Source organism: Lissotriton vulgaris, chromosome 12 (assembly GCF_964263255.1).
Source record: "Lissotriton vulgaris chromosome 12, aLisVul1.2, whole genome shotgun sequence".
NCBI lineage: Eukaryota > Metazoa > Chordata > Amphibia > Caudata > Salamandridae > Lissotriton > Lissotriton vulgaris.
Window position 1 is genome coordinate 662,932,310 of NC_141700.1, and position 27,290 is coordinate 662,959,599.

General features: G+C 47.7%; 2 protein-coding genes across 3 annotated transcripts in view; one reads left to right on the plus strand and one right to left on the minus strand.

Moving 5' to 3' along the window:
• Nucleotides 1–4,841, minus strand: part of COTL1 (coactosin like F-actin binding protein 1) — a 76,650-nt gene extending 71,809 nt beyond the window's left edge. Inside the window, exons 1-2 of the mRNA XM_086945846.1 lie at nt 4,271–4,841; nt 3,203–3,285 (exon numbers count right to left, since the gene is read on the minus strand). Coding sequence (XP_086801972.1) covers nt 3,203–3,285; nt 4,271–4,347 — 160 coding nt within the window. The 5' untranslated portion in view covers nt 4,348–4,841. The remainder of the gene's footprint in view (nt 1–3,202; nt 3,286–4,270) is intronic.
• The window catches only part of KLHL36 (kelch like family member 36), a 77,153-nt gene continuing 54,628 nt past the window's right edge, over nt 4,766–27,290 (plus strand). The window contains exon 1 of one of the 2 annotated variants that reach the window (XM_086945844.1): nt 4,766–4,897. The gene's annotated coding sequence lies outside the window, so the exon portion shown is untranslated. The remainder of the gene's footprint in view (nt 4,898–27,290) is intronic. The other variant, XM_086945845.1, reaches the window with a different exon arrangement.

Below are 27,290 nucleotides of genomic sequence, written 5' to 3' on the forward strand. Positions count from 1 at the left end.
AATTCCAGTGGCCCTGGCCTTAGCCTATCACTAACACCTCACCCAATCACTACTCAAAGGGACCTGATCGCCTCAGCTGCCACCGTAGTAGTCGCCGGGGTTTCTAAAGAAGGACCAGCAACTTGCAAGATTGTGACTTGGAAATGGGCGTGGCCCTCACCACTCTGTTATCCCTTGTGGCTTGGCCTATTGGTTAATTCTTTCATCTTCTCCTAGATTAGCCGGGTTTGGTGGCGCAGTGGACTAATGCATCCACTGTAGGGGGCTGTGCACCTCATGGTCACAGGTTCTAATCCCGGTGGGTCCACTCAACCTTTCATCCATCTGAGGTTGATAAAATGAGTACCACTGAGTTGGGTAACAATATACATCTGTTATTAAGTGCCTTGAGACCATTGGGTGATACGTGCGCTTTACAAATGCACTTATGTTATGTTATTACCCCAGCCCCAAACAATCCTCACTATATTGGCTGTCTCAGCTGAGAGGCCAAGGTCTTGCCCGAGTGGCTTTAAGGTGCAAAGGCTGGTAGGTAAGAAGAGCTCAATAGACTAGTATAGTAGAACTCCCAACTTCGGACCCTTCAACCCTAAAACTCCTATCTGTAAAAAAAAAATATCCAAGCCCTAAATTCTCCCAAGCGCCTTGAGGACATTCAGATCACAATGTGCGCTGTACACGAAAACTCACACTCTGCTGGTTGAGGAGACAAGTTTCCCACTCCTTACACTGGAGTTTTTGGCGCATTTCACTTTTTGTGCACAAGCAAGTTCCCTGTTCTGTCCTTTACAATAAGTCGAAAAATGACACTGTCACACAAGAACTGTGATCTTGTATTAATAAGTGTGTCACGATGTGCACCTTCAGCGCCACTGGGTGTATAGGCTTCGGTGGCAAGTGATATGTAAATGTTGGCATTATTAACTTTAGTTATGTACACACAGTAAGTAGTCTGTACAGCTCACCAGTCTAGCCTTGGTCAGTATATGATGTGGTCTGTTACTTATTAATCTAACAAAGCCATCGAAAAAAGCCTCGAGGCGCTTAGTTTTCCAGACAATCACAGTGTGCTCCAGCAAAGTGGCCATGTGACACTTTGTATACTTAATGGAATTAAAACATGAAGGCGTTATAATTTCATAGAAAGCAATCTTGAAAACAAGAAAGTGAGGAAAGGTAACAAAAAATGTTAAAATCACCGCACATGTAGTTTTAGGGGACACCTTTCGAGTTATCTTGCGAGTGAAAGATAACCAGAGTTCAAGTCGTGCCCCCTAGTGAATTTCCTGAACTGGCCACCACCCTCCATGTATGTTTTGAAGAACAAATGATTACAAATAGCTGTGCAATTCGTAAGAGGGGTTAATCGAATTTTTTTCTTCCTAATGAATAACAGAGAACACTCTTAGGTGCTTACACGCCTCAAGGACCCAGCAGCCTCTGCTCTGCTGGGGGCCCCACCCATTGAGGGCCCTTGCTCTTTACTGGGCCTTTGTTAGTCTACGAGGCAGCAGGCATAGACAGATATTTAGGGGCCCAGTCCAATGTTTGTAATCGGTGGATAATACCCATATATCTAGGCCCAGTTAAAAGTATCTTGAATGAAATATTGGGTGTCTGGCTGTAGTGGACAAAGAGGGTGGCTGGGCCTATGACACCCTTGAGCAGCAGCCCAAGAGGGCATTGTGCCATACTGACCTCGGGCCAAACCCTCTTTCATGATGATGGACTGTTTCTTTAAGGTAGGGGTGTCCAACATAGGGTAAGGAGAGCCGGGATCAGTGGGCAGATTTTTTAAGGATATCAACATAAAATACATTTTAATAAAAATTAATCTGCATGGGATTTTTATTTACCTGAATATCTTCATGGGTCTGCCCAGTTGGCCCTATGTGGACCACCCCCGATTTAAGACCTAGTAAAGGGACCCCAGATCACTCAAAAGGCTTCCAGACAGATGAAACATGGAGACAGGGCCCTGGGGGCGCTTTTAGGCCGAGGGGTGCTCTGGGTCCTGTCCTAAGGGCAGAGAAACAGGAAACAGGCCTGGCTAGCTCGCCCAGAATGGCCAGTTTGCCTATGGGGGTTCATGTGAAGAATATTGGGGGAGTTGGCAGTCCACCAACTTGAATCCAACATCCACACCCACGCAGCACACATATTCAGACGGTTAGAGCCGTGTAGCGCTTTATGAAACTATCCGAAAGCACCCTAGGCCTCGCAAGGGGTATGGAAAGCGCTATTTTAGTACCCATACAATACTTAATAATAAGACGCTGATAACACGCACATTTGTTTAATTTAGCACATGAAATATATTCCAAATAAATAGTTACGATATTATAACCATTCGTCCAGCCTCCTCGGATTGGAAGCCCTCAAACCTATAAATCACCCCCTCCCCCATTCTGAGCCTCGCAATTCACGACCCGCTACATAACCTACAAGGATCACGAGGTTCAATGACACATATACACGTCTACATGTTTTAGGCTGGGAAAGCTTATAGATGGTTAATACCTGCATTTTAATCATTGTTTAAACGTTTTAATATTATTATGGAATTGACTGTATTAATGCAATTTTAGATGATCATTTTAAGATGATAATAACTTTGTGCATAGTATAGGTTTGTTTATGTTGGTTGCTTGTATCTATCTTTGATTGTAATGATTTTAATTAATCAACAAATAAATAAATACTGCATCAATAAATACTTATAGATGGCTACGAATATGTATGAAGGCGCTATATGATGCATAAGGTTTCTAGGCCACAAAGCTGCTATTAGATTTGGTACGGACAAGAGTACAGGGTGTTTGAAGATAATGCAATTTCAAGACCACAATGTCCTTTAGACCTTCAGTAAAATACGAATAAAGTTTACAGCATGCGCAATCTTTTGACTCTCACGGCAATAAAATAAGCCAACAATGCGTCTAATTAATATTTTATTTCCTGGTGGCGGGGGCAGTCCGACCCACTAAAACGATGCTGCGTGCCCAGAAGGAGTCTCGGAGGGCGAACCAGCTCAATGATAAAAAAAAAAGTCGCCACACAAGACTGAGGTTACCTCAATGAGAAAAGCGTGAGGTTAATACGACACACACACACACACACACAGAGCACGTCCCACAATAACCGGACACAGAAAACCACGTCATGATTTCACCTCAGTGTGTTAATCAAAAGGTGACCTCACCTGTACAGCTGCTGACAAACTCTTCGTACTGCGAGCCCTGCTCCCCCGGCACGATGGTACTGCCCTCGTATTTGAACGTGACCCTTGGGAGAGAAAGAACATGTGTCCACACTAGTGCCAGTTGGGGGGGAGAATTGTACATGGAGGGGGTTACAGCTCTTGTATTTACACATGGGGAGCACAAAGACAGCAAAGCTACGCTATAGAACACATTATATAAATATGATGGTATGTGATGTAGTGCACATAGCTCCAAGAAGCAGAGACCTCTATTGTAGCAAGAGCAGGAAGCGCTGTACTTAGATCGGCCTACATGAGAGCAGATTATAGACATGCCAGTTGGAATCTGCTAAATGGTATTTAAGGCAGAGGGGCGATACAGTAATTCGGTGATTCAGGGGGGTGTTTTTTCTCAAGTTCTAATGCCGGCCTTAGAACGCGAGACACAACCCCTCGGTCCGCGCCTCCACCACGCGCCCTGCCCTCGGGCGCCGTTTACCAGCTCAGCTTAGAAGGGTGCGGCTGTGCGAGGTGGCAACATCGGCGTGTACCTAAACTGTGATACTTTTCCGCGCTCGCTGTGCAGAACAAGCAGTTGGGCGTGAGGTCGGGGCCTTGGGTTCCTGGTCACGAAGTATTTGATGAAAACACTTCTGTAAACTAATTTGTTGTACTTTTTTGGGTGTTCCGCGGTTGAAATATTTTGTATCACCTTTGTGTCTGTGGGAATCAAAGCAGTCAAATTGACAACTTTGACATTAGGGGGAATCCAATCTCCAATCCCGGCTACCCATTTGACCAGGGCGTGTGATCTGGTACAAAGAGCTTCATCAGCTTATGCCAAACCCACCTCTCTGCAAAAAAACGTCCAGCGCTTAGAAACAATAAATGTCAATACCAGGCACTATATAAAAATGGAGGATGCCAGTTATGCGAAGAAACTATATAACAGTCTAGTTGCTCATTTGTAGCCCGAGGGCGTGGCTGCGCTAAGAACGTGATGTTAAGACCCCGAACCTACAAAGCATCAATACATAAAGACGGAATCTCCGAGTTCCAGGTACTTACCAGCTCACTGCGTTGGCGTCGTCTCTCACCAGGTTGTACGCCTCCCTACACGCCTCTTTGTCGATCTTCGTAGCCATTGTAGCGGCGCTAGAGTCCGGCAGCTGAGGTGTCAGCAGGGGTTGTTGTCCAACCTCGATGAGTGAATGGATAAATGAATGAATGGATGGATGGATTGGTTGAGTGAGGATCCTACCCGGACGGGTGATGCTGCGGATCAGCCGAGGATGGTCCGGGCGGGGGGGGGGGGGTCTCAGAATGGATGGAGTCGGTGGCGGCTCAGAGAACGGGAGCCGGTGGGTGCAGCGGGCAGTGCTGTGGACTCGGTCCGCTGTGCAGAGAGCAGCGCTAGCAGTGGGTCCCTCCCTGGCTTGGCAGAGTCTGTAACCCCTTCGCTGCCGCTCTGCTGCTGCTGCTGCCAGGGCCCTGCCTCTCCGCTCTCCTGCTGCAGGGGAATCACTGTGCTCGGCCGGTGACGAGCTGCGCAGAGCCAGCTGGAAACTCCCCTTTGCTGTCAAATGGCTCCTCCCAGAGCGCTTCCTGCCGCTGCCCCCGCCCCGGCAGGCAGCAAGGCATCACTGGGATATCGTGGCTAGGGCTGCGCCCCTCGGCGGAGGGTGGCACTGGCAGGTGAGCGGCTAGGTTGAATGCAGAACGTACCAACATGGACAGGGACGGGGGTAGGACGGGCAGGTGAGAGGGTGCCGACCTCTGGCGGGACCGCACGCCTGCTTTGGAGGGTTGGCTAGGAGAGGGGCTGCAACTTCACACACAGATTCAGGGTTACATGCATCTCTGACCACTGCCCGCCACGGGAAGGGGCTGAAGATAACACAATGCTACAAGCAGGGCACGAGTCGGGGTACCACGCGGGTGGACGGCATCCCCCCACTTATTTCCGAGGGTTTTTCAGGGTGGACGCCGTCCACCCTGCTAAATCAAAACCGCGTCAGCCACCGGCTTGGTATGCTGAGACAGGGGCACACGAAAGCATTAAATCCGTTTCTAGCCAAAGATGCTACGTGCGATCTGCAAAGACTGGAATGCACAAAGCATCGCGCCTATGTTTAAAAGTAAGGCCGGGAGGAAACCGAGTGCAGTGCGCTGGAAACTTGAAAAGTTATAACGCAGAATGAATTAAAATCACTGCGTACAGAAAGCAAAGGATTGCAATTCATCAAAAATAGAACTGTAACACGTGCGGACGCAACACATTTCCTTAAACTATGCGCTTAGATCTCCTCGACTTAAGCTTAGCCCTAAAGACACATTTTATGAAATGACATTTGAGGATCGGGTCTGTTGGTTAAAAAGATGCAAGATTTGCTTTTGGGCAGGGTACCCTCAGGGGCAGAGGTGCAGGGCGGGGACATCTGGGTGGGCCTAGCAGGCCCTGCACAGACAGCACCTGACAGAACCACTCTCCGGGCCAGGGTGGGCTGTGCAGGGGCAGGGTGAGGTCGAAAGCAGAGCCCACGAACCTCTGATTCCTACACAGAGAGTAACCCGTCTCAAGGGAGGGCCACTGGAATTATGCGTTGTGCGGCCACAATGTTTTTTGCATATGTATGGATCTGCCGCATTTGCCACATAATTCAGCAACTGCTGCATAATCTGTAGATTTTAACAAGAAAAAAAATCTAGCTAACACAGTTCAAAAGTTACTAAAATGAAGGGACACGTGTTGCTGCGCGGTGAAAGGCCCTTTGCAAAGCTGGGCTGGTCATCTTTCTGTTGCCTATTGCTATGTTTGGGTGTTAAACTGGGTACTAATGAGGTGCAGCCTATGCCCAGACAGTGTAAACAAGTGTAAAAATGACAAAATAATGAAGAAATACTATCAGAAAATGTGCCGCGTTACACTGCATAATTTGCCCATTCTTGTCACATAATGTTGCCCTCCCTGCCGCCTAATTTTGCCCTCTCCTTCCGCATATTTCCAGTGGCCCTCTTTATAGCTGTTTAGAAGCATCCAAGCGGGTGAGTTTTTCCACAGGGCTGCTTTGTCTGAGGCCACTGAGGGCTTATTCATAACATAACATAGAACAGGAAAGTGATTTTTTTGAAGAAAGCACTTAAAATGGTCTGAAATCCCAGCCACCTTAAACTCACCAAATAATCGCATAATTCCGGTGGGCTTGACAGAGAGGCACTCGGGCACCAAACAGAGACCATGCTGTGCGATTCAGAGGATTTTAGTTTACATAGGCCACGCCTCTTCTATTGGCCAAACGCCTTGTAAAGACCCTCCACCTTTTTCATCCCACTTAATGCCCTGGTAACAGCACTTTGCATTGTGGATCTCTGAGTTAATACTAACCAAAAAACCAAACCATCTAAACTACAAGTCCCACATTGCAACCTGCTGTTCACTAAACAGCCAGGACTGGTAGGCAGCGGTAGAAGTGGGCGGGGACGGAAGGGCACGGCGTGCCCCTACTTCTAAAAATAATTTCAGCCCTTTCCCCTACTTCTTTCTTTGAAAAAAGCATCCCGGGACGGAGAGAATAGTCCTACTAAAAAAGAGAACTTTTTTAGGTTTTGCCTGGCGAAAGATGTATCTTGTTGACCCAAGTTAATGCCCCGGCAGCTCCATTGTCTTCAGCCAAGATTCCCAATGTTAGACTAATGTTCTGATTTGTTACCTTTGCTGAAAATTGTAAAGCGCTCTGATATCCTTCGGAATCAAGTTTGCGCTATATAAAACTTTATAAATAAAATAAATAAATCTAGCCACAGCTAGAGAGAGGCAGCTGGGACAAAACTATTTAATACAGTCGCTAGTTTACAATAGGTGGGGAGATAACATATAACACTCATCGATAGAATAACGTGAATATGGAGCCCTACTGTGTGTAATAGTCATTGTCGAGTGTGGGAAGCAGCCTCTCTGGGAACCTGTAATGTATACAAAATCTTGCAGTCAAACTTTCCTGTAGCATTTTGAAAATGTGTTCATGTCACCTTCGCTCAATTAAGGGTACACTGCCATCCGGGACCACAGCACATTTTGTTTAAGGCTTTCAGTCTTGTACACTAGCCATCTTACCATAGTAAGGGTTTGTTTCGGAAAAATAAAAATGTCTCCTACCCACAGGGAGATTTTCCCCTACAAGTGGTGGGCAGTGTTATTTTTTCCTGCCGGGCATGGCAGACACAGAGTGGTCTGCCTCAGCAAATCCGCCCCAAGTAGGCAGACTTTTTTAAATGACAATGAATTTTATTTGTGTGTTAATTATCAAAACAGAGTGATGTCATGTGATGTCACTTCCTGTTGTGATGTCACTTCCCGTCGTGATGTCACTTCCCGTCGTGATGTCACGTCCCGTCGTGATGTCACTTCCTGTCGTGATGTCACTTCCTGTGACCACGCCTACCTTGGAGAGTCCCCCCACTTCTTTTTTTAGGACTTGTGCCCTGGCTACAGGGCACCGCCGTATGCAGTCAGGGGGTACCTGGGGCCGGAAAGGAAGAGCCTCTGGCTGACACAGGGGCGAGAGACTTCAGGGTCACCAAAGGTCCTTCCCAGGGACATGGTTGGAGCAGCCTCTGATTGGCCGGGTGAAGGGGGTTGGTGTAGGAGAGCAGGAGCCCGCAGACAGCGGGGGCAGGAGTGCACGAGTCCCTAGGGGTCACGGGGGCAAGAGAGCAGGGGCACCCTGGTCTCCCCTGGTGCTAGGGGTGGAGGAGTCTGTGGGTGACACAGTGGTTAGGAGAGCAGGGGCCCCTAGGTCACTCCTGAGCCCTTGGACCAGGAGCACCATGAGACTCTGGGCAATAGCTTGCTTAATCTTCCTGACGGCCCCCAGCGCCTAGAGACCCTCACGGGTGATTGTTCGCGCTTTACAAATGTGGATTATTATTATATTATTATTAAATGTAAATTGATACTTGTATAGCGCACTACTCACCCGCAAGGGTCTCAAGGTGCTTGTACGAATACCGCTGTGGAACCCATCCTGGCTTTCCCTGTGAGGCGTCCACTCCTGGGCACCCCCAAGGTGGAGGCCAGGCATCCTTAGCGTTGTGGGGGCCGTTGTGGAGATTAAGCAAGCTATTGCCCAGAGTTGCAGAGTGGGACTCCATGATTGGATTAGGCACCGAGGCGAGAATTATCAGGTCCGTGGAATTTTGAGCCCAAGACCCGCCGAGGCGGGGCATTGAACCCTGGTCCCGGGCTAGACCTCTGCATCAGGGTCTGCCGCTCTAATCATGATGACGCTGGGTGGAGGGGGGCAGGATGGTAGGTGTCTCCAGGGATACATACACTAGGCAACAGGCGAATAGGAGCCTTTTTGTGACACGTGGGTGCAGGTTAGCAATAGCTATCCAGAGAGCAGACGACTCTGGATAAGACAGGGGGAAGAGAGCGGGTGTGTACAGGGACACACAGGGGAACTTGGGAGCAGGAGCCTTTCGGTGACACAGGGTGGTTGGGGAGGGAGTGGGGCATTAGAATAGGAGCATCCAGGTGTATTTAGGGGTCAGGAGTGGGGGAGTCTCCTGGGCAGTGCTTTAAATGGGAAAAAAGAAGTGCAGGCACTCATTTAAATGCGTTAGAGGTGTAGCAAGTGGGCGGGGCTAGGGGCAAGATATGATGATACATAATGACTTCTGTCCCAGTTGCAGCACATATCAAAACGCATGAGAAATGCGTTTATGTAAACCAATCAGGTTAATTCATTACACAAAATGAAAGCCAAACAGGATGATATGTTAACATTTCCTTGTTTTGTTATATTTGCCGCTTCTTAATGCCCTATGTTATTTGTTGTTGTTTGGCACCATACTATATATTCTCAAGCGGGCACACACACTGAGAGCGAAACAAGCTGAGATGAATACACAAGCATTCCACCCATTGCCTTTAAAACATCTCCTGAGAGTGTCCTGATTCTCTCCCTTTTTCTCTCACACACAAATAGACACACCGGTCTGCAAACACACAGATATATATACATATATATATATATATATATATATATATATATATATATATATATAGATTATTAAAGTTAAGAAAGGCACAGGATTTTTGACTGTACACACATTTGAATTAAAATGCAATTTCAAAGCCAATTCACGATTTCAGAACTCGTATGTGGTATTTTTATGTGAAAAAAGTGGCAATCCTAACTTCACCTGTCACCTCACTTCTATACAGTCATCCCTCCCCCTTCCTTCTATGTTCGTCTTAACTTACCCTCAACCAAATCCATTTGCCAGTTGTCCAGGAGCTCAGTCCTGGAGTGCTGCAGCGTTCCCTGCCGTTCATTACTCTATGGGAAGGGTTAACTTTACACCCATGGAGCCAGTATTCAGGTCAGTCATGTTATCATACAAAGCCAGTGATTAGTGATGAAAAAAAACCCGGCTTTAGGGAAGGTAGGGGATTCTGTGACACTGCCGCACACTTTAGTACGGTCAGTGCATTTCCCTAAATGGGACAGGATTACTGACTGGCAGCCCCAGCCCATTTCACACGCCTCATTTTACTCGCTTGGACACAATCCGTAGCAGGGGGGAGAAAGGTGTCCGGGCGCTGTTCCTTGGAAAGGTTACATGATGATTTGACGCCTCTAGGGGTGTCTCGGGATCACCCATTGCCCCCTCCCCGTTTATGCCACGGGACAATTCCTGATTCTCAGGTTGTAGACCTGGTGGTGTCTTCCCCTGGTGATGGTTAAGAGATAGCTGTACACGGAGTATCCTTTTCAGACGCCAACACTGGGGTGGGACCCTTCTGCTCCTGCTGGGGCTGCCACTTGATCCAGTACCGACAGAACATTTCTCACCATTGCAGGGTACTCTACATCATTAATTCAGTCAACATGGTCCAAACCTGTTGTTTACTGGCACGTTAAACTGGAGACCACCTAATGAAGGCTGAAGGTGCAAAGTGCAGCGGGGAGTGAATAATTGTCATTCAGGATTGAACCTTTGTTCTCTCTAAGGCCGATAGGGGGTTTTAAAAATACCCCAGCTAATGGAGTACTAAGTCAGGGCTCCCTTGCCTGATGAAAATGAAAATCGAATAACAATTGGTGGGCCACAGCAGGGCTCCTAAAGTTGATGATTACGCAGCCACCTGGGCGGTCTTTCGTTCCCCTAACAATCCTCCTTACTCGACAGGTAAGAAGAATGTCGTGGGCTTTTGATATTTGATAGCCCCTGAACTTTCCCACCCATATTTAGACACTCGCTCTTCAGATCCCCATGAGACCCGATCTGTCCATCTCTCAATGGTGGAACTCCTGTCATCACCACATGTGGGCAGGCTGCTGGTGGTGAATACATTATTGTAAGGTTTTTAGTTTCTTTTTTGTGGTGCCTCCCTCCCCGTTTTCTTGGACTCCTATGGCAGCTGAGATTCCCTGTGATGGGATTAGATTCGTACTCGGCAGAACTTTAGTCTCCCGACCATTAATTTTCATTGGCTAATTGCAATATGGACCAAATTTTTTATTGGTGGTACTCTTCCCCTGCTCCTTCTGCCCATCCTGCATGGACGTCCAATCAGCCATGCGCCCCTGGGATGTGGCTGCTGAATTTGTAGGCATCAAAGCCTTGGCAGGGCACTGTTTGGAACTATTTTGATAAGTGTATCGATCTTCAGTTTGGCAGTTGTAGGGAACATCAATTAGTGATGAAAAAAACGGCTTTGGCGAAGGTAGAGGATTCTGTGACACTGCCGCACACTTTAGTACGGCCAGTGCATTTCCCTAAATGGTACAGGATTACAGACTAGCAGCCCCAGCCCATTTCACACACTTGATAAAGGAAGCCCCCCAAACCGGGCCTTAACACTTTAACCATAATAGCCATTGTGCACCCGATCAACAGTGCAGGGTCTAGCTATACCCTGTACTGTTGATCACAGCATGACGCAAGGCAAGCCCACTCAGACCCCTGCAGTCAGGGGCCATTCAAGTGAGCGCTGCTGTAATCGCCAGCAGTGATAGTGCGAAAAGCCACTGAAGGGCTCAGTCGGAAGCAGAGCGGCATCTGCCCCGAGCTGGAGGAGATAAGTAACCTGAGCCCGCTCTGCTCTCAATCAGGGTACCCGTACTCTCCCTGACCTAAGAAAAGTGCCGGTAATGAGGGCCAGACATTTCGGAAGTGCCAGTACTCAGTACCGGTGAGTACCGGCCCATTTAAAGCACTGCTCATGGGCCGTCGTCGAAGTGGGTGGGATCTGAGGAGCACGACGTACCCCATCTTAAAAAAAAAAAAATGTAAGCAAAACAGTTCCCCTACTTTTGGAGAAAAGAGAACCACCACGGGATTGTTAATTCCGAGAGTTGAGATGCTTCAGCTGAAGTGCAAGGCACGGAGACTCCTGTGCTGTGAAACCGAAGGAAGGGCAGACAGATAAATAAGCCTTTTCCCAGAGTCCCTGCTTGCCTGAAAGAAATGCAAATGTGCACAACTGGTCAACCTGCACATGTAGAGGGAGCTTGGAAGCCGGTATTTGCTTTACTTGATGGTATCTCTTGAAGCTTCATGATGACACATATTTATTCTTTTTGAGTGGTATTGCAAGTGAAGTTTTCGCTGAGCTGTAAAGTATGTGCTTTTAAAAGACCGTTATGAAACAAAAATGCACTATTTACAGTCTGGGTATTACTAAGATCTATATTTTGGAATCATTTTTTTATCTTAAAATCTTTTTGCACATTTCGTAGAAGCCTATCTTATACTGTGAGTAATGCACGTTTCAAACAATGATTTACATATTCACAGTGCTCCCTGTTAGACTGGGACTTCGCAGCAATAAACATACATAAGTCACTATTCTACACTGCACCAACCAGGATTAATTTCACACTGATTACGTTTTTTGCATTTATTTTTAATTTAAGCTGTGTATTATTGTGTATGTAGTTACCTGAAGGTAAAAGAACGTAAATGTTATGGACTATTTTGGTTGTTTTAGCCACACCTATGACTCCGCCTTCACGCTCACTCACCTCCCCCCTCATTGCCACATCATCACAGTTCCCATACTTTTTTGAATGGACTTCGACCGCCCTTCCTTTGGATTTACAAAGGGCCACGGGAGGAGCATTTGGGCTTGAGACAAGGAGCTTTCCCGAGAAGTCACAAGGTGACACCAGCCTGGAGGCAAATTTCCAGGCTTTAATGGAGACCCCCTTGCTGTAGACACTAGGTCCAGGCGGTGGCAAGCACACATGGTGGCCCGAGCCCTGTTTATTGTATATGATTTTTACGCTTTGACCTGTCTCCAGCCCCTTGGAAGCAAATAGAGTTGTGGGACCAAGGATGAGACAATGGATCACCCCTTGATGCCCTGGCATTTCTGTGAATCAATCTTCATGATGAGGAGAACAACTAAGTCTCCTTAAACGCCCAGTGCTACAGGAATGAAAGATTTCACCTGGAGGGATAATTTGGTACAATCACTGTGGAGAGAGGTGGAGCAAGGCACAGGAGAAAGTTGAGTCTGGCAGTGGTGGAAGGAGAGGTGGCATGCCACATTTTTAGGCTTGGACCATCCCAAAAAAATGTGACAGCCTTGAAACCTCCTGGAGTGCACAGAAGAGGAGAAGCTTGAGGTGGGGGAAGAGGTCCCAGAGCAGGTAAGAATTCAAAAGACCTGCATGGGTCCAAATGAAAAGAGAGACACATCTCTACAAGGACAGCAAAGGCGGCAACAAGGAGGGCGGCATTTAGTTTTCTTGCTTTAGTAGATCCAACCCTGACTTCGACCAAGTGGTCGAAGTTGATGGGATCGGAGGGGCACAACATGCCCATACTTTTTTAATTAAAGGAAAACAGTTCCCCTACTTTCTGAGAAAAGATCACCGCCCCGGAACAGTTAATTCAAAGAGCTGAAATGCTTCAGCTGCGGTGTAAGCCAGGGAGTATCCTGCGCTGTGTAACCAAAAGTAGGCAGACAGCTAAACAAGCTTTCTTGCCAGGGTGCCTGCTGCCTGAATGAAATGTAAATGTACACAACAGGTCAGTCTGCAAATGTAAAGGGAGCTTGGAAGCCGGTATTGGCTTTAATTATTGGAATCAGTTGACACTTCCTGATGACACAGATTTATTATTTTTGAATGGTTTTGGAAAGGAGTTACCAGCTGAGCTGTGAATCGGGTGCTTTTTAAAGTGGTATAACAAAGGCCCCTTTGTTATACCCCTAACTTTTCTCCTCTGCTCCAAAAATGTCTCAGTTCCATGGCTCTGTGGTTACAAACACAGATTTCTGTAGTACATTAACTAATAGAGCTTTCATAAAGTATGATAGTGCATTTCCCATTGATTAACTTAAATTGCACTTATTTTTCATCTAAGCTCTGTGTTATTTCATATGCATATACCTCAAGGTGAAAGAGTAAGACCGAAAAAAGTTACAGATTTTCTTTTAGACATGCCTTTGACCCCACCCTCAAGCTAACTCGCCTACCCCCATTGTGCACAGCATCAAAGCCCCCTTACTTTTTTTTAGTGTTCTTCGACCGCTGCTTCTACCTTGAGCAAATTGTTTGATCCTGGAAAAACACGTCATTCCTCTAATCTAGGACTTCAAGTACCAAAGGACTGGACTGCCTAAGGTTCCTATTGAGTGCTTTGTGTTTTCTTACACTTGCCGCTAGCTCCTGGTCCTTAAACTGCTTTGTGTAAATGGTGACTATTTATCTGCACATGTGCTCGTTGGCTGGAGAATCAGACCCGCGAGGGGCTTTGTTTTAATTCCAGTGGCTGTAGGGAGTATTGTGATTGGATGCTGGTGTATCTGGTTGACTGGTTCTCCACAGTGTTGCATGTCCTTCATGGATTGCACACGATTTTGTTCGCTAAATAAACGTGTCTGTCTATCATAAGACGAGGTCTCCATCTGCTGGCCAATTGGAGAATTACAGACGAACCCGCAAAGCACTAAATCCATTCCTCGTAATGCTCAACAGTGACAGAACGAATCCAATCACAGTGAAGACCCAGATCTGTTTCCAGTCATTCTCATGACAGAACCAGGTTCTGGCCCGTACATGGTGAGCACTTGTAATGGTGCCTGCTCTCAATCAGAGTGCGCTTTTCAGAGAAGCAGCATGTGGGGGGAAAGAGGGCAACCGAAATATCTTTTTCCTACCAGCACCCAGCTCCAAATGACTAATGCCACAGACATCCAGTTGTCCCTTTTGTCTGAGTTGTGACCGACTGCGAGAAGATGTGTGAAGTCAAAGACAGCACAAGTGGGCGTTTCTACATGTCGCTGCAGACTCGGGCCAGGTGTGCTCCAAGGTTCCTTGTACAAGTTGGCCAAGAGATAAACTATAACTCGTTTATTTTCTCAAGTTCTGTATGTGTGCAAAGTATGTAGGTCTATGTGTGTCACAATATCTATAATGGCCATCTTATGTAGCAAGCCATTTAAGCTGTATTGATTTTGGAACTTACCCATATGTTTTATATTTTCTGCCCGATGCAGTGGTACTCATTTTGTCAACCGTAGAAATGAAAGCTTGGCCTAAAACCTGCAATATGAAAACATATAAACTGAAGGTTACATGAAGATGCTTTTAGTGGAAACCTAACCAACTGAGCCTTTTTACCTGGATTGCATCTCACACAACAATTACTTCATTAACTTAATGACTTGACTCACTCAGCTATGTTACTAGGAAACCGACATGTGGCAGGTCACCTGTGATGCTCTGCAGCAGGTACATTAACCTTTCTATTGTATGATTATTCAAGCACGTGACCTGAGAGAGCACACAGATCTCTGCAGCAAACGAATGAAACACCAGAGCTGTCTTACCAGTATTTATAACCTGGGGATTTCTGGGTGCAAATAGAAGTCTACGGCAGGGTTGGGGGCACTGCTGTTCTACTGAGATCTTGACAGTAGTTTACATTTTCATCTTGCTCCTCCTTGTTTTCCCATATGCTCTGAAGTATCTCTGCCCAGAGGATGCCAATGTTAAGCGAAGACAGGTGCACACAATAACTCTTGGCCTTAGTTGCAGAGAGTAACCTGTGTCCTGGTTGACCCCAGGGGTGTGATGCTTCATTGGTCACTGCATGGCCTGCTCCAAATAAGTTTTAACCACCTGAAGGCCAGTGCATCCCTTTCCTCCTCTTTCTCACTCCGTTCACCCGCCCTGGTCACAGCAGGGTCTGCCCTGACTTAGCCAGTTCAACTATGGGCCACCATTCTGGACCACCAGGAAGAAACTCTGACCTGATTCTAATAGGTTTTATGTCCATGCTTTGATGCTGCCCATCATACCTGCAATTGCTTGCTAATCTAGGGCTTTGTCAAGAAATCCCTGAAATTGGTCTCTGGTCTTCTCCGGGGCCCCCACCTCAGGAGGCACTTGCAGGTCTAGGTTACTGTCCACACCACATTCGGCGTGGAGGCAAATTGTGCACAGTCCTTAATATCGCCGAGCCACCGTTAGAAGGCAAGGCCACCTCGAGGCAGCTCTGTGATGAAGCCTCCGAATGCATCTTCGCTCCAGAGCCTCTGGTCATGGAGTCCATTTGCAGCCTTACCATCTTCACAGCTGGGGTTTAGGTGTCCATAGATTCACATGCTGCAGGGCCTTGCTGTTGGAATCCATAGTGAGCTCTGGCTGTGAATCGAGTATGCCCTGGTTGGCGACGCTGCCTTGAAGTAGTCCTTGCTTGGATCCTGCTGAGGTCCTTGTGGGACCTGGCTATTGATGCCGCGATCACTGTCGGGGGACGCTTGGAACTCTGGTTGGGTATGCTCTGAGCACTTGGTGGCGGGTGATTTGGGCTTCCAATCAATCCATTAAAGCAAGCTGTATTTGTATGGCACGGCTTACCAGCAGGGGGTATCCAGGCGCTGAGGTCCAGTGTGCCTTAGTCGAGCAGCCAGGTCTTGAGACCCTTCCAGAAGTCACTGAGTGAAGGTGAGGTGCAAAGGTGGGAGGTCGTTGCAGGACTTGGCGGCGAGTTAGGAGAAAGAACGACTTGCACTGCGGCTCCGATGGATGCGGGGGACGTGTGCGAGGGAGGCGGAGCAGAGTTGTCTGGCAGGGTGTTGGACGGTCAGGTCTTGGTTGATGTAGAAAGGTCCTGTGTTGTTGAGAGCTTTTTAGGTGTGGGTTAGCTGCTTGATCTGGCATCTCTTCCGGACAAGGAGCCAGTGGAGGCTTCGAGGTAGAGGCTCTGGCTGTTGATGCATTGATCACTGGCGGTAGATGCTGTGGGCACTAATTTCACCCTGGATGTGAATGCTCTGGGCCCATACTGGAGTTGAAGTGAGACCTGGCCATTGATCGTAGCGAGGGATGTTACTGACTTTGGTTGTGGGTGACTTGGGCCCTTGCTAGGAATGCTGTGAACATCATATATTAATCTCTTATTACCAGTTTACATTCATATTTTCTTTCAGTGTATGCAAAACATTTTCTGGTCCTATGTTGACTATTTTATTATACCATCCGTTTGCACAATGTGTTATCACTTTACCCCAATATAAACTGGCCATCCGCCTTCTGCCGCGTACACCTTTCCTTTCCTATTCACGTCTTGCAGGTGCTATGCCTTTGCTAACCATGTGGATGTCAGTAATTTGCAGAAAGACAAACTGATCCCATTTAATCCTTTCGATGCTGTGTCGTTAATCACAGGAGCTGTGGTCGCACTTTCTCGGCAATGTGGCCACAGTTGACCGTAACTCTTTAGAATATATTTTATATGGCATATGCAATATACCTTTCCAAGACTGGGATGACCGGAAAACATTAACTTTTACATCAATTTGAGTGCCTCCATTTTACTTACAAATGAAGTTATAATTTAACTTAAACATATTCACCCTGTACAAGATGAGTAAGATCATCATGTTGTCCAAACCTTTAGCCCCACTGGGTGTAAAACATTCTTTTGTTTATTTAACTTTAAGAGACAAATTTAACTACAATGGTCAAAGACATTGTACTAACTTACTTTATTTCCATTTCTCTGTGATGTCACTTACCTGCGACCTGATGTAGGTAACACCTACAGACCATTGATATGTCAGTTGTGAGGATTTGTTCTGATTATTGTCTCAAACAATACAGTTTGTAGTCATAGGTAATCCATGCCAAGTTGGGGTTTTACCAAAAAGCAATACTTGGCACTTAATAAACCTTCTCTTTGTGACTAGAGTGACTGTTTGTGGCAGCATGTAAACAGATTCTGCTAAATAAGAACTCTGACTTCCTTTTGTCCTGATTAGGATTTTCCATAAACAGAGATGACGCAACTCATTCGTGCAGTGTAACTCATTTATCACCCGTAACCAGTGACATCGAACCGTCATCTGATCTATTTAGGTAAACAACAGATGACAAACAATTTGTTTACAACCGACCTCCTGAAGTATTGGAATCTTGGCGGTTTACCGGAAGTATTTACATCAAGATCCACTTCTCACCCTGCATACATTTTAACGGGAAAGGAAGGTTGGGTCACAGTGACGTGGGACCTCTCACAAGAACCCAGAGAAAGGTCCCAGGTAACTGTTAAAATATAAGTTACTTGAGGGACCAACAACATGGAGGCCTTTATTGGGGTTCCCTGTTTCAAAAATGTGTCTCTGGGCCTTCATCCCTTTCCTCCTCAAGTCCAAGCTCCAGCTGCTTCACTTTCACCTCAGTATCTGCTCCAACATTCCATTGATGACATCACAGGTCTGGTGGCAATCATACCGTTCTGCAAAATAGCACCCATATATTAAAATAGGCTCACAAATTAGGAAAAACATGAGAACTACAGTACCCAGTTGTGAGAAAGTGCCATCTTTCTTGCATGGTATGCCCCCACTTTTTGCTGAATTGCTGATGTGCCTTGAATGAGTGTGCCCTGGGCTCTTGCCAATCAGGTGCCCAGGGCCTGTGTTCCTTCCCTAAAAACTGTATTGAAGCTGAAACCCAATTGGCATCTCTGGCTGAAACCTGGTAAATGGTACCCTAGGTACCCAGGGCCTTGTGACTAGAGAAGACCCCTAAGGGCTGCAGCACTTAGTGTGCCACCCTTAGGGGACCTGCACCCTGACACCCACACCCTGCCTTGGCAGCCTGAGTGTCCTGGTGCAGACCAAAACAACTGGGTGCCCTATGCCAATGGTGTGGGTACAGGTGCATGAGACCTGTGCCCCTACAGTACCCAGGGCCATTCCTCGGCACTAAGTGCAGTGATGCCATTAACAGTATATGGTGCTGGGGTGTTGTCATTACGAACTCCACAGCACCATAATGGCTACACTGAAGACTGATAAGTTTGATATCAAACTTCTCAGCACATCAAACCCACACTGATGCCATTGTGGGATTTAATGTAAAATGCACTACAGAGGGCATCTTAGAGATGCCCCCTGAAACCTAACCTACAATCCACGTCTGGTCTGAGAGGCTGCCTAGGCTGCCACACAGCAGACAAGTTGCTGGACCCCTGGGTGGAGAGGCCCCGCTCTCCTGGGCCTGCAACAATGCACACCCTGGTCGAGTTGTTAGGCCTCCTCCCCCAGGATGGGCAGGGGGAAGCTTCAAAGGCATATCGCCTTTGTGAGCTTCTTCAGACCACCTGCTGTACTCAGCAACTGGCCCCCACCCATTCTGACCCCCACTCTGGCGGGAAGACTGGTGGGAAAACCTACGCTAGGAAAGGGGATGTGCCAGCCTGTGCCAACACCATCTCTTAGGTGGGAGAGGCGAGGTGAAGCACAACTCCGGGCTCTGGCGATCTTGAAGATGGGGAGCCCTGCCCAATTAGAGATAGGCTCCTGCCCCCATCCCACAGGAGAGGAGCAGGATAGGGGGTGTACTCACCGCAGGACAGGGACCTATTGGTCCCTGCCCTTCCCCTACCTGTAATGCCCCTAAATGTAGTGTTTGGGGGCACCCTGAACATTCCTTCCTCAGATCCCAATTTAAAAACAAGAAAGAAGACCAAGAAGAAGACCTGCTGTGCAGCTGCTAACAAGAGAACAACACCAACTGACTTGGCCCCAGCCCTACAGGCCTGTTGATCCTTGAATAATGCTCCTACTAAATCTCGCGCGTCTCCTGCGGACAGCAAGCTAGAGAACCCTGGAGGACCTGCCTGCCTTGACCCTCTTAGAGACTGGGACTCCCGCGAGCAGTGGCTCTGCTACAACAGCAATACCCCGGGTGCAAGCCAGGAACCGCAAATCCAGCCCTCTCTGCATCTGTCGAGCACGGCCTGTGCCCAAGTGGACAAAGACCCTGAGGATGTCCCCTTGGCGATTCTGACCTGGAATCCAGTGCCTAAGGACCCTCCTCGGCGACCAGGACAACGCCTGCAGATTCAGAACCAGGGACCCCATCTACCGCGACCAGCAGAGGGTAAGATTTCCCGATGTCCAAAGACACCCCTGTACCCGGCGCCCCCGGCCTCTTGTGCCCAACTCCGGGGTGCCTACCTACCCTGCAAGATCCCAACTTACCCCTCAAAGTGTTGGTCGCTCCAGAACATCCACCGTCCCCGGGCCTGCAGCCTTTGTTCCCTTTTCAAGATCTCCATTGAATAACATTGAGCGCCCGACAGCTCAAAAGTACCATGCACCCAGCCACCCGAGTGCCCCTGGCAGTGCAACCTGTGTCCTATCCTACTTCCCCAATTGCCCTGAGCAAGTGACCAGGAGCCTAGCCCCCACAGCCGTCTAGCCTGCTAGCCAGCAGCCACCAATCGAAAGCCCCCTGCCTCTCTTTGGATAACATTGGACCTAACTACCTCTGCACCAGGCTGCCCCTGTGCCGCTGAGGGTGTACCAACTGTACCTACCTGACCCGGGGAGACCCCTGAGCCTATTCCCAGTACCTTAACTCTGCTAGTGAGCACTTACCTAAAAACCGATAACTCACTTTTCTTCCATAGGCTAACATTGACTGGTTTCACTCAGAAATTCTTCTAAGTGTGGAGTTTTGGAACTTTAAAATATTCACCTAAAATCAGCCAAACAACAAATTCCGATTTGCTCACCTTTGATCAGGAGAGACCTCAGTGCTGCACCTTCTAGCCCAGCACAAACCCTGAAAAGTAATTTTAACCGGACTTGCCTGTAACCTGAATTTTCTTCCATAGGAAACCATTGGCTGTTTTTCTGTGAAATTTCTTCTGTCGATTTTTGCAAACTACAAATATTCTTTAAAAATCGTACCAACTACCAAAACGTAATTACTTACCTGTTTTAGATAAGGGACCCAGTGCTGAACCTAGGAGTCCAGTACTGGATTACAAAAGTAACGAGAACCCACTTTACCTGCAACTTGAATTTCCTTCTTTAGGATAACATTGGTAATTTCAGCTGAAAAAGTTTCCAAGTGTCAACTTTTAAAATACAATTCTATTCTTTAAAAATCACTACTGTAACCAAAACGCTTTTACTTAACTGTTTACAGCTCATGTCCCGGGACTGAATCTAGAATCCAGTCCTGTGGTTAGAAAAGTAATCCATAAAGTAATCAATTGCATTTATCTAGAAAAACCCACTGAGCTCAATGTTAAACTGTGTTGCCTATTGCAACCACTGTAGCTATTGTACTTACAAAGTCGATTGCTTACTTGCAAAGTAATTACCTAAAGTCACTCATATTGAGAAAAGTAACTGTTGGTTCTAAAATAAAACAACTATATCTTTTGATATAAAACAATTGGCCTAGAGTTCAGTTCTTGAGTGTGTGAGACAATGTGCTGACTGAGTGTGTACAACAAATGCTTTACACTGTCCTCTGATACTGCCTTACTGCACGACCAAGCCACCACTTTATAGAGTAAGGTTATATCTAACGTTAACCTCTGCCATACCTCTGAAGACTGGGGACTCTATACACAGTGTACCGTACTTTGGTCCAGTATATATAGAGCCACTTTCTTACACCAGTTTATAAAACGTACTAGTGCTCTAGTGAATGAAGCATGCACTCCAATCTTTGTTGAACTTGGAAAGAACCTTTTTGCAGCAGCATTGCAGGTGACACTGTGTTCCATGTTCCATCCTGTCATGTTTTTACCACGATCACATATTCTTGTCACTAAACCTTGCATTGAATGTTTAAAGCCTGAGGTGTTGGCAATTCACCGACCATCAATACTGACTCACTAGAAAATAGGGGCTGATATATCAAGGGTTTTTACCCATTATCTGTGGGTAAATGTGATGGCACATATTATTATTATTATTATTATATCACCATTTGCAGAGCACGAACAGCTACCTCCGAAGAGTTGTCCCGGCGCTAAGCAATAAATGGTGTGCAGCCATGCCACACACTAGAAACGACCTAGACGGCGGATTACACTGACCTGAAGAGCCAGGTTTTTACCGCTTTTCTGTAAAGTGGCTCTCTCAATCATTCAGATGTGGTTAGGCAAGGAGTTCCATAACTTGGACGCCCCCATTGTAAATGATCTGCCGCCTAGGCGGGCTTTCCTGACTCGCAGAACGCACAGTAGATTTTTCGAATTAGACCTCAAGACACGATTTTGTTAGTAAATACCTAACCGGTATCTCAGATACTTGGGACACTTCCTATGGAATGATCTGGAAGCTAAGGTTAGGGCCTTAAACTCATTCTTACTATCACAGTGGAGCTCTTTTATATGCGGAGAGATGTGATTTCGAAAAGGAACGCGATTAATCAATCTCTCAGCCGCATTTCGTACCATCTGACGTTTCTTGATGAGGTACGCTGGCAAGCCCAGGTAAAGTCCGTTGGTGTAGTCCAGCCTAGATGTTACAGTGGCATGGGCAATAACCCCGTGGTAGTCCTCTGGCAGTAAGTGGAGGACTTTCCGCAGTTGTCTCCGTTTGCTAAAACAGGTGGCTGTCGCTTGCTGTATCTGCTTGCAGAAAGAAAGATCTGTCTCCCATTTTACCCCCAGGAATATATTGGGAAAGATTCTTCTGAAACCAGCCATCTTACCTATCAATGAAAGAATTTAATGCAGCCGACATTTCAAACATGATTTTGATATTTCCTGATTCCCTACAGTTTATAAAATAATTAAACAAGACCTAAACAAGCTTCTAAACTCTGCATCTGTAGACCAAAGATCACAAAACTGAAACAAGCTAAAGGAAGAAGAAACTGTATTTTAGTTACATCCTAAACAACAAAACTGAAGCAGTATAATGATTCCCTAGTCTTTCTTTCTGCTAGCTTGTATAACAAAGATACATTGTACTGGCCCCTTCAGGAAGAAAAAAAAGACTCTTTCACCTTCCTTTTCTTTCTTTAAATGTAATTTAGTTTGTGGTTATGCAGGTGTTTTTTCAGTGTTTATATGTTTACACAGGTGAGGGCTATTTCCCATTCAGTGGGGTTTTATCAGTTATTATAGGTTTAAACCTAAAACCGGACAGCCTACTTTTAATTTCAAACCCATCAATCCAATCTATTGGCTTTGCCATTGATAATCTGATAATTATTAAAACCATCCACTATTTCACATGTGTCAAGCTTAAATAAACACTCTATACTTATCTGATGTGTGAACAACAACAAAGAAGGAAGATGGCTGCTTGTTTGGCACTTTTATATCTGTTAGAATGTTGGTTCAGTCATAATTCTTAAAGTTATTTCTCTAGTTGTTGCTGCTGTGTGTGTGGCAATAAAGAGGTAAATGCATAATAATGGCCGCCTTGCCTTGCCATAAAATTGGTTATAACTGTGGTGGAATGTACCCACATTGCTGTTGCATTACATATGACCAGTCATGATTGCATCTGTATGCTTGCATCACCAGGGACAGGAAAGTAAAGTAAAGAAGCCCAGGTTTAACCAAGGAGGTGATAAACATCTGGAACTCTGACCCTATGACACCGTAATCATATACAATCAAGGCTAATGTCCAATCAAAGGTGCCTTCTGACTATTGGGGAACTCTCCGAAACGCTTCTGGTCACTAGGGAAGACGGAACCAGCAGCACAGACCCCTACGAACAGTAAAGTAACGTGTGTTTTTTTGGCTATGTAGGACCTGGGGACTCCCATCTTCATGAGGGTTCCTGGAGGGGTGGGGGGGGGGGGTTTACTTAATCCGGTAACGCTGAATGCCTGGAATAGGACCAGGCTGAGTCTGCTACTCACCATCCCCCCTTTACAATGCCAGGTGGCTCGCAACAGACTTAAAATGGACAGAATAGTAAGTGGCTAACGGGGAGATCGAACAGTATGAGACTTTGACTGGTACTTGAAGGAGTGTTTACATGTTTAATAGCTTACAGGATGTGTGGGGGGGGGGGCGCGTGCAGCGGCTGGAGCTGGGGCCGGCACATTTTTCCCCCTTCAGCAGGTTCTTCAGGAGGGGGGATGTTCCCTCACTCCCTGGTTGGATTGGGCGAAAGGCACTCTGCTAATTGGGGATGTGGGTAGTTCAGAACCTACGGAGCAGGGTCAGCAGTGAGGGGGGATAGGAGGGGGGTTGTCAGTTTTGGAGTTGGGGGTGGCGGGGTTGGGGGGAAGTTCGGTAAGGTCACATCGAGGTCAGACAAATTTTCTAGGACACGGGAAGGGCACCAGGACACACAGAAACAGGTTTGTGGTAGCAGAGGCGGATGGCTATGATGTGGGATAAAAGTCTGAAGGTGCTTAGCTGGAACGTTAATGGACTGGGGGACAAACTCAAAAGGAGCATCGTCCTACAGTTTGTTAAATGACACCTCCCTGATGTTGCTTTGTTGCAGGAAACTCATTTGCTGGGGAACACCTGCCATGCGCTGAACAGGTGGGGGTACACCATGGTGGCGAGCGCAGCTTTACGTCTGGGTCCCGGGGTGTTGGGATGCTTCTGCGCCGCAACTTTCCGATCGTCATCGACCATACAGACATTGATCTATTGGGGGCGCTTTGCAGCTATATCCAGTAAATGGGAGGGGCGCAGGCTCAACTTAGTAATGATCTACATCCCCCCAGGGCTCCAAGCACAATCATATCATGATCTGGGGAAATTATTGATCTCCCTCCCAGAGGGGCAGCTCCTAATGGGTGGGGACTTCAATGCTGTGGTATCAGGCAACTTAGATAGACACCCAGCCAGGGACATAGGGGCGGGGCACATGTGGCTCCCTAATCTCATGGAGGCATTTGAACTCCTTGACCTCTGGCGCCTCAAGCACCCAACACAAAAACAGTACACATTCCTCTCTGTCCCACACCACACCTTTTCACGCATAGACTACCTCCTAGCACCAATGCACCAAGATGCCACAATCACAGACGTCACTCATTTGGCACAAGGTATTTGGGATCATTCCCCGCTTTGGGCCCACATTACAATCGGAGGCCGGAGGGAGGGCTGTGTAGCGCCGATAAACACCTGATATCTCTGTGAGGAAGTTATTAAACGGAAACTGTCTCTCTCCACTGACCGGTACTTTGAAGAAAACGTGGGGACAGTCGAATCAGCAGTGGTCTTGTGGGAGGCTTTTAAGACGGTGCTGAGAGGGGAGGCCCTGTCGGCGATCGCCGGCAGACGTAAAGAATGTGACAAACAGATTCTCACATTAGAAAGTGATCTCCTGGCACTAGAGAGCTCGGCACAGGAGGGTCATAACCCAGATATTATCCATCAGATTCAGCTAAAAGCGGCAGAATATAAAGCCCTTGCTACTGATGCTGCTAAGACCCTAGCGAGAGACAGGGAGGGCAGATTATACGACCAGGAAGACAAGGCAGGCAAACTGATAGCTTGGTTGGACAGAAAGAAGCAGGCACAAAAAGTGGTGGCTGAGCTTAAGGTCGAATCGGGGGCCGCTATTGCGGAACCCCGGGAGATTGTAAGGGAATTCGAGCAACACTACCGAAAGGTTTATACTAGGGGGTCGGAGGAGGACTCATCTGCCCTTCTGGACGGTATTCTGCTGCCCACCCTCTCCAATGACGAACGGAGGCTCTGAAGGCGCCACTTACCACTGACGAACTGACCAGAGCCATTAATGACCTTCGACCTGGGAAGGCTCTGAGTCCAAATGGTCTGCCGATTGAGCTCTACAAGCTCAAGCCTGACAGCCTCGGCGTCCATCTGAAATGTATGTTTGAAGAAAGTAGGGAGCGAGGCATGTTGCCAAGGGACCAGCGTACAGCCACGATTGTGGCTATTCCCAAGGAGGGGAAAGCTAGAGAGTCCTGTTCCTCCTATAGGCCAATATCTCTGCTAAATTCTGAGCCGAAGATCCTCGCCAAGGTACTGGCTAACAGGCTGAAGCCGGTCCTAAGCACTTTGGTGCACCTGGATCAGTCGGGAATTATGCCGCGCCGCACCGCAACGCGGCACTTAACTTGCGCCGTCTCCATGGCGTCTTGGGGCGCTGCCACTTGATGCACGAGGATGCGGTTGTTGTGTGATTGGACGCAGCAATGGCATTCGACACCTTGGAATGGCCCTACATGATGGCCGTTCTCCGGAAGCTGGGATTCGGCCCGAGTTCTGTGGGCTGGATACATCTCCTCTACACTGACCCTTTGGGCCAGGTGGTGGTCAACAACAAAAGAGGACGTTTTCACACTAGGAAGGGGAACGCGGCAGTGGTGCCCCCTCTTGCCTCTCCTCTTTGCCCTCTCCCTCGAGCCGCTTGCTGCTTGGATTAGGCAGGCCGCCACCCTGAGGGGAATCCGGTGGGCGGACGGATGGGAGGACAGGATTTCGCTATATGCGGATGATGTACTGTTATACCTTGCAAACCCTAGTGAGTCCATTGAGGTGGCATTGGATATCTTTAATGCCTTTGGGAGATGCTCGGGTTATAGCATCAACTGGGAAGAGTCACTCCTCTATGTCCTGCATGGGGCCCCTCCAGCAATACCGCGCGGCTGCCCGATTCAGATAGCTACGGGAGTCTTCATCACTAAGGAGCGAGCCATTCGTTATGAAAGGAATCTCATGACACCTTTGCAACGGCTCATGTGGGATACTGCTACCTGGAAAAAGCTCCCGCTGTCTCTTTTGGGCCGGGCAGCGCTATTTAAAATTATGGTGCTGCCACTCTTTCTTCATGCCCTGCAGAACTACCCGGACCTGGTGCCGCAGAGGTACTTTGCCGCTATAGAGGCCGCCCAGAGAGATCTTCTCTGGACTGGAATGCCCCGCATATCCCTGCAAAAACTCACATTGGGGTGGATTGATGGGGGGGATAGCACTCCCCGATAACCAGAAATACTATTGGGCGGTGCATCTGTCAGCCATTAAGCAGTGCTGGGAACGACCCGGGATACGGGATGGACCGATGGCTCCTCCCGGGTGGGAATTTTGAGGCTGCACTCTACTCTCGGCCTGGCAGGTACCGCCTCACGGGACCTACAAAGCACTCTGTACGGTTGTGGCACATCGTTCATAAAACACTGGGCTGGGCCGACAAACTCACACTGGCAACACCACTGTGGGCCTCGGAGAGATTGGGCACAATTAGTCGCACTAAAGAGTTCCTTGAATGGGACCTGATCGGTATGTCTCGAATCAAGGACTTGTGGGGTCCAAACGGGGTACTATCATTTGCTTCCCTTCAGCACACCTAAGACCTGGCCCAGACAGAACACTTCCGCTATATGCAGGTCAGGCACTCACTCCAGACAAACATTCCCCAGGGACACAACTCCTGTAGTCCTCCCCTCTTGAGGACAGTCTTCTGGATGGCCGCCTCCCTGAAAGGGCCATCTCCCTCACATACAAAAAACTCATCAACCACACACCGGACCCACTGCAGGCCCTTAGGGGGAAGTGGAAGTCAGACGGTCTAGAAATAGACGATGAGGAGTGGAGAGAGGCATTTGCATCCCCCAGAGAGATGGCAATCTCGGCGAAACTTAGACTGATTCAGTTGAAAATCCTTCACAGAGTTTATATCTCTAGCACACGCCTGGTCCTGATGGGATGCGGCGACGATGGACTCTGTCACAGGGGGTGTGGGGAGGTGGTTACCTTCTCACACATATTTTGGCAGTGCCAGCTGCTGCAGACTTACTGGATGCGGGTACTCAGTTGTATGCGTGAGGTGTGGGGCGTGGAGCTGCGTCCGGAG